This window comes from Schistocerca nitens, chromosome 2 (genome assembly GCF_023898315.1).
Source record: "Schistocerca nitens isolate TAMUIC-IGC-003100 chromosome 2, iqSchNite1.1, whole genome shotgun sequence".
NCBI classification, from domain to species: Eukaryota; Metazoa; Arthropoda; class Insecta; order Orthoptera; family Acrididae; genus Schistocerca; species Schistocerca nitens.
In genome coordinates this window covers 113,663,948-113,676,526 of record NC_064615.1, presented here as the reverse complement: position 1 = coordinate 113,676,526, position 12,579 = coordinate 113,663,948, and the positions used below count along the sequence as shown (strand labels likewise).

Below are 12,579 nucleotides of genomic sequence, written 5' to 3'. Positions count from 1 at the left end.
CTGTGTGGTTTTTCTTTCGAGAAATATATGAGTACACAGCATACAAACTGCCAGCGACTGCCGCAATTTTTTTCTTCTTATCATCCATACTTTTGAAGTGCCAAAATACACTACAATAAATAAAATGTCTATAAAACACTGCACTGTAAAATGTTCTTGTGGTAAGACAGTTGCAGTTGCTGAAATCCACCCCCTTGGCCTCTGGCCTGCCGAGGAGCACCACAGTTCTGGGCCCTTGGATAAATGATGAAAATCTGCCACATTACACCACACACAGACAGACGCAGCTTGGGCAGATTGGTGAGACTAGATTCGATTGCCAGGGACTGCACACAAATGGTAAAAAATGGGCTTCAGATCGATAGGACCGATCTGTTAGAGATACCAGCAGAAATACCCTACAGTTTCGACCCATTGCAGAAATCCACTTGTGTGGCCAGCTATTCATGTGTCACAGACACGATGTTGATGAAATGAGAACCACGGTGATCAATCCACGGAACAGATAACTTGTGCAAATACTCTGGGAATCAATACTAATGGGGATAGGTAGCAATTCACAGTAAAGGTGATTGATGAGCTGCAGACAGGCAAGTAGAAAATACAATCACACTCTCAGAAATAAATTTTCAGCCATAGCCTTTGTCAGAAAACGAGAGCACACAAAATCACTCATACACAACTCCTGGACACATGACCGCCATCTCCAGACACTGTGTCAACAATCTGAGAATCAGATCAAAACAAACCATTCATCATGCCTCCCTGCCTCTGGTCGGCAGCTGCTAGGGTAGCGGCAAGAAGTGGTGGCAGCACTGACTGCAAGCTGAGAGGAATGGTAGGAAGGGGAGAAGCAGTAGGAATGAGGGAGTAGGAGGGTGGCACACGTACTCAGCTGTGCCCAGCCATTGACGATGCATGACATCTCAGTAAACAAGCCATTTCATCTACTTAGACAAAAATGAGATTTTTTCCCTGATATTTCCCTGACATGTTTGAAATTCCCTGATATTCCCCGATTTTTAGAACTTGTGGCAAACCTACAGTCATCACAGTCCAATTTCAGTGTTGATGGGCCAAGGCGAGGTGTAAAGCTTTGTGTCGCGCAGTCGTCAATGGTACACGAGTGGGCCTTTGGCTCCTAAAGCCCATATCGTTGACATTTTGTTGAATGGTTCTTATGCCGACATTTGTTGATGGCCAAGCACTGAAATCTGCAGCAATTTGTGGAAGGGTTGCATTTCAGTCATATTGAATGATTCTCTTCAGTCATCATTGGTCCTGTTTTTGCAGGAGCTTTTCCCAGCCGCAGTGATGTTAGAAATTTGATGTTTTATTGGATGCCTGATATTCAAGTATACTCATGAAACGGTTGTACGGGAAAATTCCCCATTTTATCGCTACCTCGGAGATGCTGTGTCCCATCACACAAGCACCAACTATAACACCATGTTCAAACTCACTTAAATCTTGATAACCTGTCATTGTAGCAGCAGTAACTGATCGATCAACTGCCCCACACACTTGTTGTCTTATATAGGCATTGCCAACTGCTGGAAAGAATCACTGTGAAGATAAGAACACATAGCTATCAATGAGGTGGATATGGGGTGAAAAGGAAGTGTCATCTATAAAACGTGATCCATAATGTGTGACTACCTGGACTTTAGTCACCCAGTATTTGAGAATGAGAGCACTTAATGACTTGCAAGGTACTTTACACATAATTTCACACCTTCACGAATTTTCTCGCTAACACCACCCACAAAATGATGAAATGGATTAAGTTTATTGCCTACTACATTTTCGCTCCCTCAGGCAGTAAAACTGCATCAGGCAGGACTTTTAATTACTTCATTACAACTAATTGTATTCATGACATTTTGCAGAGAGTACCCACATATGCTGCTGAATGTACCTGCAATATTACATCATTGTACGACACCTGGTTCAGGAGATACGACATCATAAAAATTGACCTGTGTGGAAGCAAAACAACAGGGCAAAATTTGATAGAGATAAATGTGAAGTATGTGTACAAATGTGTGTGACATATATTAAATATATCTGAAATATATGTGATTTGCGTACGTGGCAAAGCTGCAGGTAAAAACTCCTCCTAAACTTCTGTATCGATTCGAACCAAACTTGGTACACATACTATATGGAAAGAAATTCTGTGGGGGGTTAAGAACCAGCTATGTGCTATTGGAATGGAGGTGATAATATGGAGAGAGAAGGGAGGAGGAAGACATGGACAGTTAGAAAGGGGAAAGGAGGACATGGACACAGATGGAGGAGGAGATGGACAAAGACAAGGGGAAATATACAAAGGGAAGAGGAGGCAATGAACAGAGAGAGAAAGGGGAGGAGGAGGGCGAGATGGAAAGAGGAAGGAAAGAGGAGGAGATGGGCAGAAATGGGGCGGAAAAGATGGGAATGAGGGTGGAGGGAAAAAAGGACAGAAAGGCAGGAGAAAATGGACAGAGAAAGGTAAGAGGAGGTGGACAGAGAGAAAGGGGAGGAGGTGGAGGAAAAGAAGGAGTAGATGGACAGACAGAGTATGGAGGAGCAGATGTGAGGTACTGTCCAAAGATTGCAGTGGCACAACAAAATCAGCTGTGCAAATCAATACCACAGATGTAAGTGAGGCCTTGCTGCTATCCACAACGACGTATGGGAGGTGCTCCTGAAGACAACGCCTCCCCTCACAGTGCTGCAGCGCCATCATGTTGAGGTCAGGCATTTAAGAACTCAGTGCAGTTTGTGACCTCAGCTATGGCTGTCAACATCGTGGAGGACAGTGACAGTTAAAAGTTTCTGATGAAATGTTCTTTCATAAATGTAGCATTTTCTACTGCAAGAGAACAGTTTGTTAATCTGTGCATCAAGTGATGCTTTCATTGTCAACAACAGTTGTAAATTCTCAAGCAATCCTTTGCAAAGAATTGTGTCACAATTAAGTAGATCTTTTATCCATTTATGTACTAAAGTGACCTAATATTTCATGTGTTCTAGTTTGATGAGCTTTCTCCCATAGCAATCAAAGAACCCACAGTATTGGTCAGACAAAAGTAGTTTCATTAGATCACAACAAGATGGACATAGAAAAAGTGGAGTAGCAGATGGACAGACAGAGGGGGCAGAAGGAGATAGACAGAGAGTGGTGGGTGGTGGAAGTGGACAGAGAGTGACAGGAGGAGATAGACTGAGGGGAGGGCACAGGAGATGGAAGAGAGAGGGGGAAGGAGGAGATACAATAATACAACTGTAATGCATACATACCCAGGCAACACTGGGTACTCAGACAGTTTCAATTATTAAGGAGAACACTGTGTAAGAGGGACTATGACTCAATGGGGCAGAAGTGATAGCTCATCATCCTAGTTAGTCTACAGCCAGCTATCTTGTAGTATTTTCATGACCCTCCAACATCTGGTCACCTGGTACCTGTACTAACTCTAGACAAAATCAGGTGCAGGTATCATTGGAGAAGGTGTCTGCTGATCTGTTAGACACTATGTAAACCATTATAAGGAAAACTAGTGACAGAAGCACGTGTTGCAACTACCTCCACGGCATTTGATACCAATTTACCAGTTTCAGCAGCAGTGGCAGCATTAAACCAGACTGGAGTTAATCTCTTGGGGAGTTTCCCGAAGCCAATAAACAGGAATCAATGGATAATAGAATGTACTAACTACCTCACCCACTATGCTGTTGCCAAAGTTGTGCCAATTGCAGATTGCATAGTTTCTGGTAGAAGACATTATATTGAAGCACCCCAACTGATGATTTCTGGCCACAGAAAACTTTTCCAGTTGAGGCTAGTGTCAGGGGTAATTCCACATTTTGACATCATCCACATCATGAAAACTGCCTAACACCCATAGACACATAGCATCACAGAATGCTTTAAAAATTCATTGGCAGATATCCCCTCGATGCACAACTGATGTCAGACAGAGAGAATGGGATACAGTACTGCCAATCATGACATTTTATTACAACACAGCAAAGCAAGACATCTTTCTTTTTGCCCGATGGTTGTGAAACCAAAACAACATTGGATACACTATTTCTGTTTCAACTGAATTATACTCAGCATGACTATGTGGAACACCACATCACTAGGACAGGAGCAGGAATACGGCTGGCTAGCATGTGGATTCTGGACACCCCGGAGAATGACCAAGAGTGCTACAGTGTATAGCACCGGCCAATCAGAGGCAGCCCCCAAGACTTGGTAAGATTTTTACACTTGTGCGGAAAGTGAGACTACCGCAAAAATTACTAAGGAGGTACCTTGGGCAGTATCTTCGCTTCTCGAGTGCCACATAAGGAATCAAGAATTATGACCCTTCATCAAGAAAACAAAAGCACAAAGAGGTTGTCCATGTCCTCTGTGTGAAGCCATACTACCCATTTGATGACTGCAAATCTTCTACGAGAGGGACTACTTTTGATGCTCATCACTGTGTACAGGATGTGACAGTGCAACCATAACACAAGGATCCTCAAGTGCTGGCATACAGACGATCCCTGAAAAATTCTAGATCCAGATTGCAATAGTCAGCTGCAATGAGAATCTCTGAAACGGAGTTGTTGTTTCTTTAGGAGAGGGAACAATACTGCAAGCTGTGCTGGATGTCTTGTGAAGTACCGATTAGTGGTTGGTGGATAGTGTGCTGTGGTTGCTTGGTCAAACAACTTCACCAACAAGAATGCAGTGTTTATCATTTCTGAAAGATTCTCAAAACTATTTATGTTTCCAACATTTACATATTCTGGAGTATTCCATGTTTACATAAATATTAAACAATGAAACTCCAGTTGGAATATCAACACTGTAGGAAAAGACAGATTGCTATTTACTGTAAAGAAGACACATTAAGTTGCAGACAGGCACAATTAAAAGACATTCCACCTTGAATTTTCCTTTGTTCAAAAGTAAATAAGTTACATGAGAGTGTTAAGTTGCATATGACAATTGAAAAGATGCTCAGCCATTTGCATTCTTGGATAATGGGAAAGAAAATATTTTATAGTTTGGTGCATGTATGAACGTGCAAACAATGGAGGAGAGAATAACTTCAGGTACCAATGGAATAGGTCTCCATGTTTGTTTTTATCTCATGGAAATATTAATTTATCGTGTTTCTAACGGTTTGGAGTCTCCTCCTGAAACTGTTAACCAATTTCTTATTATGTGGTATCAGAGCTAAGACCAGTGACAATATTTCTCTCAATCAGCCTATATTTCCTTATGATGAGAATGTAAGAGTTAATGGTGTGCTTTTAGGTATTCAGACAGTGACAGATATATCAACAGATATATCAACAAGTGACCTAACAGTCTTTTTATAGTTCTACGACATATGTTGTTATACATAAGAGTCCAAGCAATGAATAGGCATAACAACACAGCTTGCAGCACCCGTAGCAGACTACTGGTCAGTTGTAATATTGGGCAGAAATTTGGAGTCAATACTTTGGCTCAACAAGTGAATGCAAATCATCAATCACTCAGGCTGAGAAAATCGTAGAGGTCAAAATGAAGGAGATTTTTATGATGGCAGACATCGTTTTCGCTTTTTTCCAGGGCAGAGCACTGGAGAAACAACTACATAATTGATTAAGAAAGGAACTACAAGAAGTCTTTCAATAAAGGATAAGGTTCAGACAATCAACAGGATAATGAAATAATAAGCCTGCTAAATATAGTTGGGCCTTAGCCCTCGGAGACAAGAGTGGCTCAAGTGTGACAGCTGTATGTGCATGAATGCATGTGTGTATTTTTCTGCATCTGAAGAAGGCATTTCACTTATAGGTTATAATATCTAACAGTCTTCTTCCAATGTTTGTATCTGCTTCTCAATGTCCTCTCCTATGTAGTGAGTAACAGTGTATTCTATTTCATATTATTATATGTATGTTTCTATAGTGCATGATGTCGTAATGTTGTTGTCCGAAATGATGATTATAATTGTGATAGAAACATCAATTTCGATTGCACGTGCCATTTAGCTAAAATTACAAAGCTAAGTAGAGAATAAAACAGGCAATGACATACTATTATCAAAAATATCTCCCTGAATACCATCGATCACTGGTCGTCTTCCTTATTGTAGTTAAGGCTTTTTTTCTCCTCTCCCCTCTCTCTCTCACCACACCCTCTTCCTCCCCTGCCACGTACGTCTTTTATGTTATTGTTCAGGTCAGGTTACTAATGGTGTTCACTCTGCTTTCAGTCATCCATTCACACATCACATTCTGGTACTCTCATCAAGAAGGAGAGCCTTCAGGGATGTGGAATGCTTCAGGTTAAACACTAACAGGCAGAAGTAACCACTGCTTGCCAGTTATATAAAATATACTAACAACAAATTATAATTAATGCTTAAATACTCAAAGTGACGATTACAGAAATGCTTCTTTAATACTTTATATATGACATAAGGAGAAAAACTACTACATTGAAAAAAGGTGCTCCTCCTCCTCCTCCTCCTACTGCTACTACTACTACTACTACTACTACTACTACTACTACAGATCACTATTACGTGTTTATATACTGACAAAATCAGGATCTACTTGATACAAATATTAGTAGTGTTGGGCAGAATTTACAATCCTGAGTCCAAGTATTCAGATACATAGTAGGAGTGGATAAAGAGGTATTCTTTTACTGTGTGTTTAAATATTGGGAGATTTTTAGTTTCCTTCCTGGTGTTCTCTTGACAATCTGCTGTAGAATTTTGTACCAGAATACAGAACTCCATTCTGTACCATAGAGAGGGTTACATAGTCTATTTGGAAATGATTTTTACTTCTTGCACTTCAGTTCTGAATTGCTGAATTCATTCTAAATTCTATCATGTTATCATATTAACCACAAATAACATTAGGGTTTTTGTACTGGTATGTAATTGTAAGAATCCACAGGTTCCTGAAGAGGTTTATGCAATATGTTCTATTATCAACTTTCACAATATTTTTATTGCACATTTCTATAGAATAACCATTTTTCTCACATTAGCTGCAGTGTTCCAGAAGACAGGACGGAATCGACTGAAAGAATGCAAAGTATACGAGCAATCTTGTCTGCAAATCCACACAGTAAGAGGAATTTCTGAGTATAAAACAGGCAAAACTGAGTTTTTGAGTAACTTTTTTGCATGCTTTGTTCAACCAAATCCCAAACAACATATTAATAACTTTGGCATCAAATCTTAAGAGCTGATGTTCAGATTTAAGTGTTACAGTATTATATTTGTTTATTTGAATTCAATGAATCCCATGTAATAATAAACTTTGCTACAAAGTAATTACAGAAGAACATTTAGACTTTCCATTGTGCACCGACAAAGGAGTTACAGCTAAATATAACATATTACCACATCAGCTTTTGAGTTAGAATATCCTACATAAATGGACTGTTACTGACTTCAGAATATGAAAAAAACATCACAGAATGAAGTCAGGTGAAATAAAAAAATTTCTATGAATTAGTTCAGACTAGTTATATAGTAAAGGTAGTAGCAATCAGGTTCTGAATAAAGTGTTAAATGTGGATGTATCAACAAAGAATTCTGGAAGCATCTACTTTTAAACCTTTGACAGCTACAGACATGTTCTCTGGATTCTGTGCTAAGCATAGCTTTGTTGTTACTGAATTGCTTGCCTAATACTGCTACCTGAGCTGAGAGACAGCATTCTGGCCACTATGAAATACTTATCATTCGAAGAACATGGCTCTAGAAAGCCACAGTCCTGCAAGAAAACTTGTGAGTTGTTTCTAAGCCAACTACAGTGAAATATAAACTGAAGAATGCTCTTGAATTTGTAGATGTGGGTTTGTAGTGTCTGTATTGCACGAATGCTGACATGATGAATTGGTTTATTGATCAAGAAATGAGATAACTTTGAAATGCTTAGACCAATAGTACTGACAAGATAGTCTGCTTTGAAAGTAATATATTTTTAATTGCAGATCGGAGTAGCAGAAACAGGAATTACTGTATACAGAAAATGTGAGCTATCAGAATGTAGGGAAACTTTTTGTGTTGATGTATTTAATATGCTTCTTTGTGAGGGAAATAGCCACCAAAACACCTGGAATAATAAAAAGTTGTATACATTTAATTACGGGACGTATATACAGCCACTTCGGTTGCAGAGTTTTTGATTTTCCTTCCCTGCTGTATATACATCCTGTAATTAAATAGTGTACAGTTGCTGGATCCCATACAATCAAATGTTTAAATTGCATTCATTTGATTTGATGACATAAAATATGCTGCAGGTGATGAAAAAATAATTTCACATTTTCTGACAATCTGTATTCTGAATCTGCAATTATTTACTTTGAAACATGATTATATAATTGTTGCTGACAGTCATGGGCTTTCCAGAACATCATATTCTGGTGAAACATAATACATTTGTCAAAAAATTTAAGTATACTGTTCACCTTTCTCCGGGTAAAAAGAAAACTTCAACTACCCAAATTAAGCTGAAATAATGATGAAAAGGCCTTTTTTAAATGATTCGGCATTTGTTCCAAAAAAACTCAGAAGTTGGCAAATCATCAGTATATCATGTAATACAGCAAAAGCTGGTTTCAATCATATGAAGGGTGTTCAGAAAGTAAGTTCCCATCGGTTGCAAAATGGAAACTAGTGTGAAAATCAAAAGTGTTTTATTTGCAGCAGTTAGCTACACCTTCCAACTACTTTGTTACACAGTCATCACTCTTAGACATTTGTCATAGTGTTGTACCAACTTTCTGGTCCCCTCATCTTAGCAGGCAGCTGCCTGTGCTTTCTGCCAATTCTCTACGCTGGTCTACAGCTCACTGTCTGTGCCAAATGTTGTCTTCATAGCCAGCAGTTGATGTGAGCAGAGATGAAACTCTGGGGCAGAGATTTATTGGCTGTATTGTGGGCGATCAAACACTTCCACTGAAAATGCTGCAGGAGGATCTTCATTGCCCCTGCAGGGTGCAGCAAAGAATTGTAATGAAGAAGGAACTGCATGAGAGTTCTGTTATGTGGGCTGCATGGCATCAAGTGAAATCTCTCACCAGGACCTCATACTTGGCAGGAAACACTATTTCCTAGGCACCTTTATGTGCTCACTGTACACTGAAAACTGAAAACAGCAACATGATGCTATCAACAGGCATACTAGAGACACTGTCCAACACATCTGTGCAAAGCTTCATCAGATTTTCACAGTGGTTTCCATTTCACAACCAGATGGAACTTACTTTCCTAACAGTCCTTGTATATTGACAACTATTAACAGGCACTTACACCAAATATAATGGAAGTGCAACAAATATAGGAAAAGAAACAAATCGTCAAACATAAAAGAGCACTATGACCATTTTAGTAAATACAAACACAGCAGTAACTAAATACTGGGTGTTCAAAAAGTCTTTCTGCAGTGCCATATGATCGTTAGCTGCGCATGCCGAAATGAAACTCAGTGAAATACAAGATATTAATTTATTGAATATTCATTTTTACTTAGAAATTTTCACATTAAATGTTGAAAGAGCCCCCCCCCCCCCCCCCCCTGTAGTTGAATACACAATTCCAGTCATCTCTAATCATGTGTAACATTTCTTCTATAACAGAAGTAGTGAAAGTGGATATTGCAGTTTTCAATTCATCGATGGATTTTGGACAGTTTTTTATAGGCAGTTGCTTTTGCTGCACCCCAGAAGAAAAAGTCAGGCAGCGTTAGTTCCGCGATCCTGGAGGCCAAAGTCCCTATGAAATTATGCGATCACCATAAACATCAGCAAGCAGCGACACTAAAATGCGAGCTGTATGCATGGTTGCATCATCTTGTTGAAAATAACCGTTCAGTATTTCACTTAACACAAGTTCTCCTATGAATGGGTAAAGAATATAACTGCAGTATCGTTGTGCGTTTATTGTTTTGTTGAAAAATATGGGACCCACAATCAGACATCTAGAAATTGCAATCCAAACTCCTATTTTCACAGAATGAAGTGGTTCCTCATGAATACACAATGGATTTGCGGTATTTCACATACAAGAATTTTGTGAGTTCATGCACCTGGATAAGTGAAACCATGCCTCATCAGTGAAAAACGTTTCATTTAGACTATCCCTTCCATTTTGTTGAACGAAATTTTTGAACCCTTGACAATAATGTAGTCTCTTGTCATGGTCAGTATTTTTCAGTTCTTGCATGACTGTCACTTTGTATGGGAAAAGTTCTAATTTTTTCCTTACAGCTCTGTGGGACATTCCGACACTAATATCAGTTTCCTGGGCGAGTTTTCTTACTGACTTGTTTGGGCTCAGGGATATTTTATCAGAAATATCGAGTAGTTTATCCTCAGACAAAACTCTAGGATGACCACTTCTCGGTGCATCTGTCACTGAATGCGTACTTCGAAATTTGTTAGTCAAATCTCTCACAGTATCGCGTGTTGTCTCTGGGAAAACTAAATTAAATGTTTGACGAATTTCCCGCCAGCTTTGAACACTTGTTCAACTAAAAACTCACATTCTTCAATAGTTAGAATTTCATTCTAGATACTACTGACGCTAGCTGAGATAAACGAAACAGTGGAATGTTGGGAGAGTCCACTTGAAGGGAAGTAACCCAGGCTGGTGAACAATCATACGGCACTGCGGAGAGACTTGTAAAATTTGTGTTACCTTGAACACGAAGGAGTTACAGATGCAACTTGAACAGATGTGGAATAGAAGATCACAAGTTTTCTGTTTCTCAATCAGTACAGCTCGTCCAATTTGCAAGAGGAACTGTCACCTGTGGTAAGTATAATCCTTTTGCAGGTTCTCAATGAAATACCTGGTCTCATCTTGAGTTCCAATATTTAGATTAAATAAAGTTATATGTAATGTAACTTGATAAAAGGGGAGAGACTAACAATACTTTTTGTAGCTTTAAATCTTATAGAATACCTTTCCTGTGCCCAGAAAGACGTGGATCCTGCAGCTCGACCATTTGCCACTCCTTTTTGGTGTAAACTTCTTTCCTGATTTGAGTACATGAAGTAAGGATGTGTTTTAGAAGCTGCAGAATGAGACTGTTCCTCCAAGCTTGCATCTAAAGTCATCCATTTATACTGAAAGCAACAAAGATATGTAACAGCCATTTAAATTATATGGCAAAAAATGCAAAGTGCTACATGTACAGCTTGGTTACAAAAAAATAAAAGTACCTTTAACTCCCCAAGTCCTTCAACCTTAGCAAATATCCATTTGGAAAATCAGTAATTATCCATTTCTGCAAAAATGGACAAACTCTTCAGTAGTAAATATGTTCTGAGCAGCAAGAACAAAATAAATTGTAATATTTAACTGATGTATAATTTTATATTTGGTCAGAATTAGAAAATAAAATAGGAAATACAGAAACTTAAATTTGGTTTCATTTACATTATAGGTAAAATTTATGACTATACATTTTCTATAAAAACAAATTAGCCTACTTTAGGCAAATAAATTATATATTGAAGTATTACATGAAGTAAGATAAAAACAGATGACACATAAAAAAAAGAAACTGGGTCAGCATATGCAGTCTAAGCTGCAATTGCTTTTTTTTGTGTTGACAAGTTACAAACGAAATACTGATGTTCATTGAAAAAGAGCGCACCTGACTTCAGGTTGCTCTTAAGTCCACAAGGAAGATATTTTTTTTAGTTTCCTCTTTTATTGATTACCCTACATTAGAAGTGGTTACTCATAGAACCCAAATTTTTATGTAATTACAGAGCTTTTTCTTCACTCCTATACAAGTGGAAAGTGTGAATCTTTCACAGAGTATGCTACAATGTTTATATATTTTATTTTATCACTACACATCATATTATAATTATATGTTTTATATATTTTAGCTTTGTGCTATATAAAATTACATATTATTGTTTTTTAGCTTCTAGGGTAGGTCACTCCCCAGAAAAACATTCCAAATCAGATCTACCGTAAAAATTGAAGGCCAGAAGAAAATTAGCTTTAAAAATCACATTATAGTGCAATAAAATGTGATCAGTTACACTTTAAGTAGGATTATGAAGGATGTAATTCTGTTAATTTTCTAAGTATTACATAAAGTTAAAACTTTTTAATAAAATGTTTTGAAAGTCAGAATTGCAAGTGAATAGCATTAAATGATGACAAGTTTCAGCTGATTATACAGCCATCTTCAGACCTTGAGTAATAAGAGAATATTGCACTGTGGTAGAATTTCAGAAGGAATTAAACAAACTGTTGTAATACAAGCAATGGGTCAGTTACATATCAATTATAAAAATGCATAGTGTCTGCTTGTAAACTGAGGTGAAGACACAACATCTGCATCACAGTTGATGTTCGTAAAAGCGATGGATCTCAATAGAATAATGGCACATATCACTGACATAAATATTAGGCATTCAAGACATAAGCAATAAACAGAGATGTTAACACAAAATTCAGTACACCAAGGAAAAATATGTCGAGAACAAACCCATCTTAACAGTCTGTGTAGATACACAATATTTTGCATACAAAATTTTTTACATCGGCA

At 38.2% G+C, this 12,579-nt stretch overlaps 1 protein-coding gene across 2 annotated transcripts in view; it reads right to left on the bottom strand.

The window, feature by feature from the left end:
• LOC126235784 (centrosomal protein of 78 kDa) overlaps window positions 1-12,579 on the bottom strand; it is a 142,348-nt gene that overhangs the window by 14,608 nt on the left and 115,161 nt on the right. For both annotated transcript variants that reach the window (XM_049944591.1, XM_049944590.1), the window contains exon 7: window positions 10,971-11,134. In XM_049944591.1, the coding sequence (XP_049800548.1) occupies window positions 10,971-11,134 (164 nt within the window). The remainder of the gene's footprint in view (window positions 1-10,970; window positions 11,135-12,579) is intronic.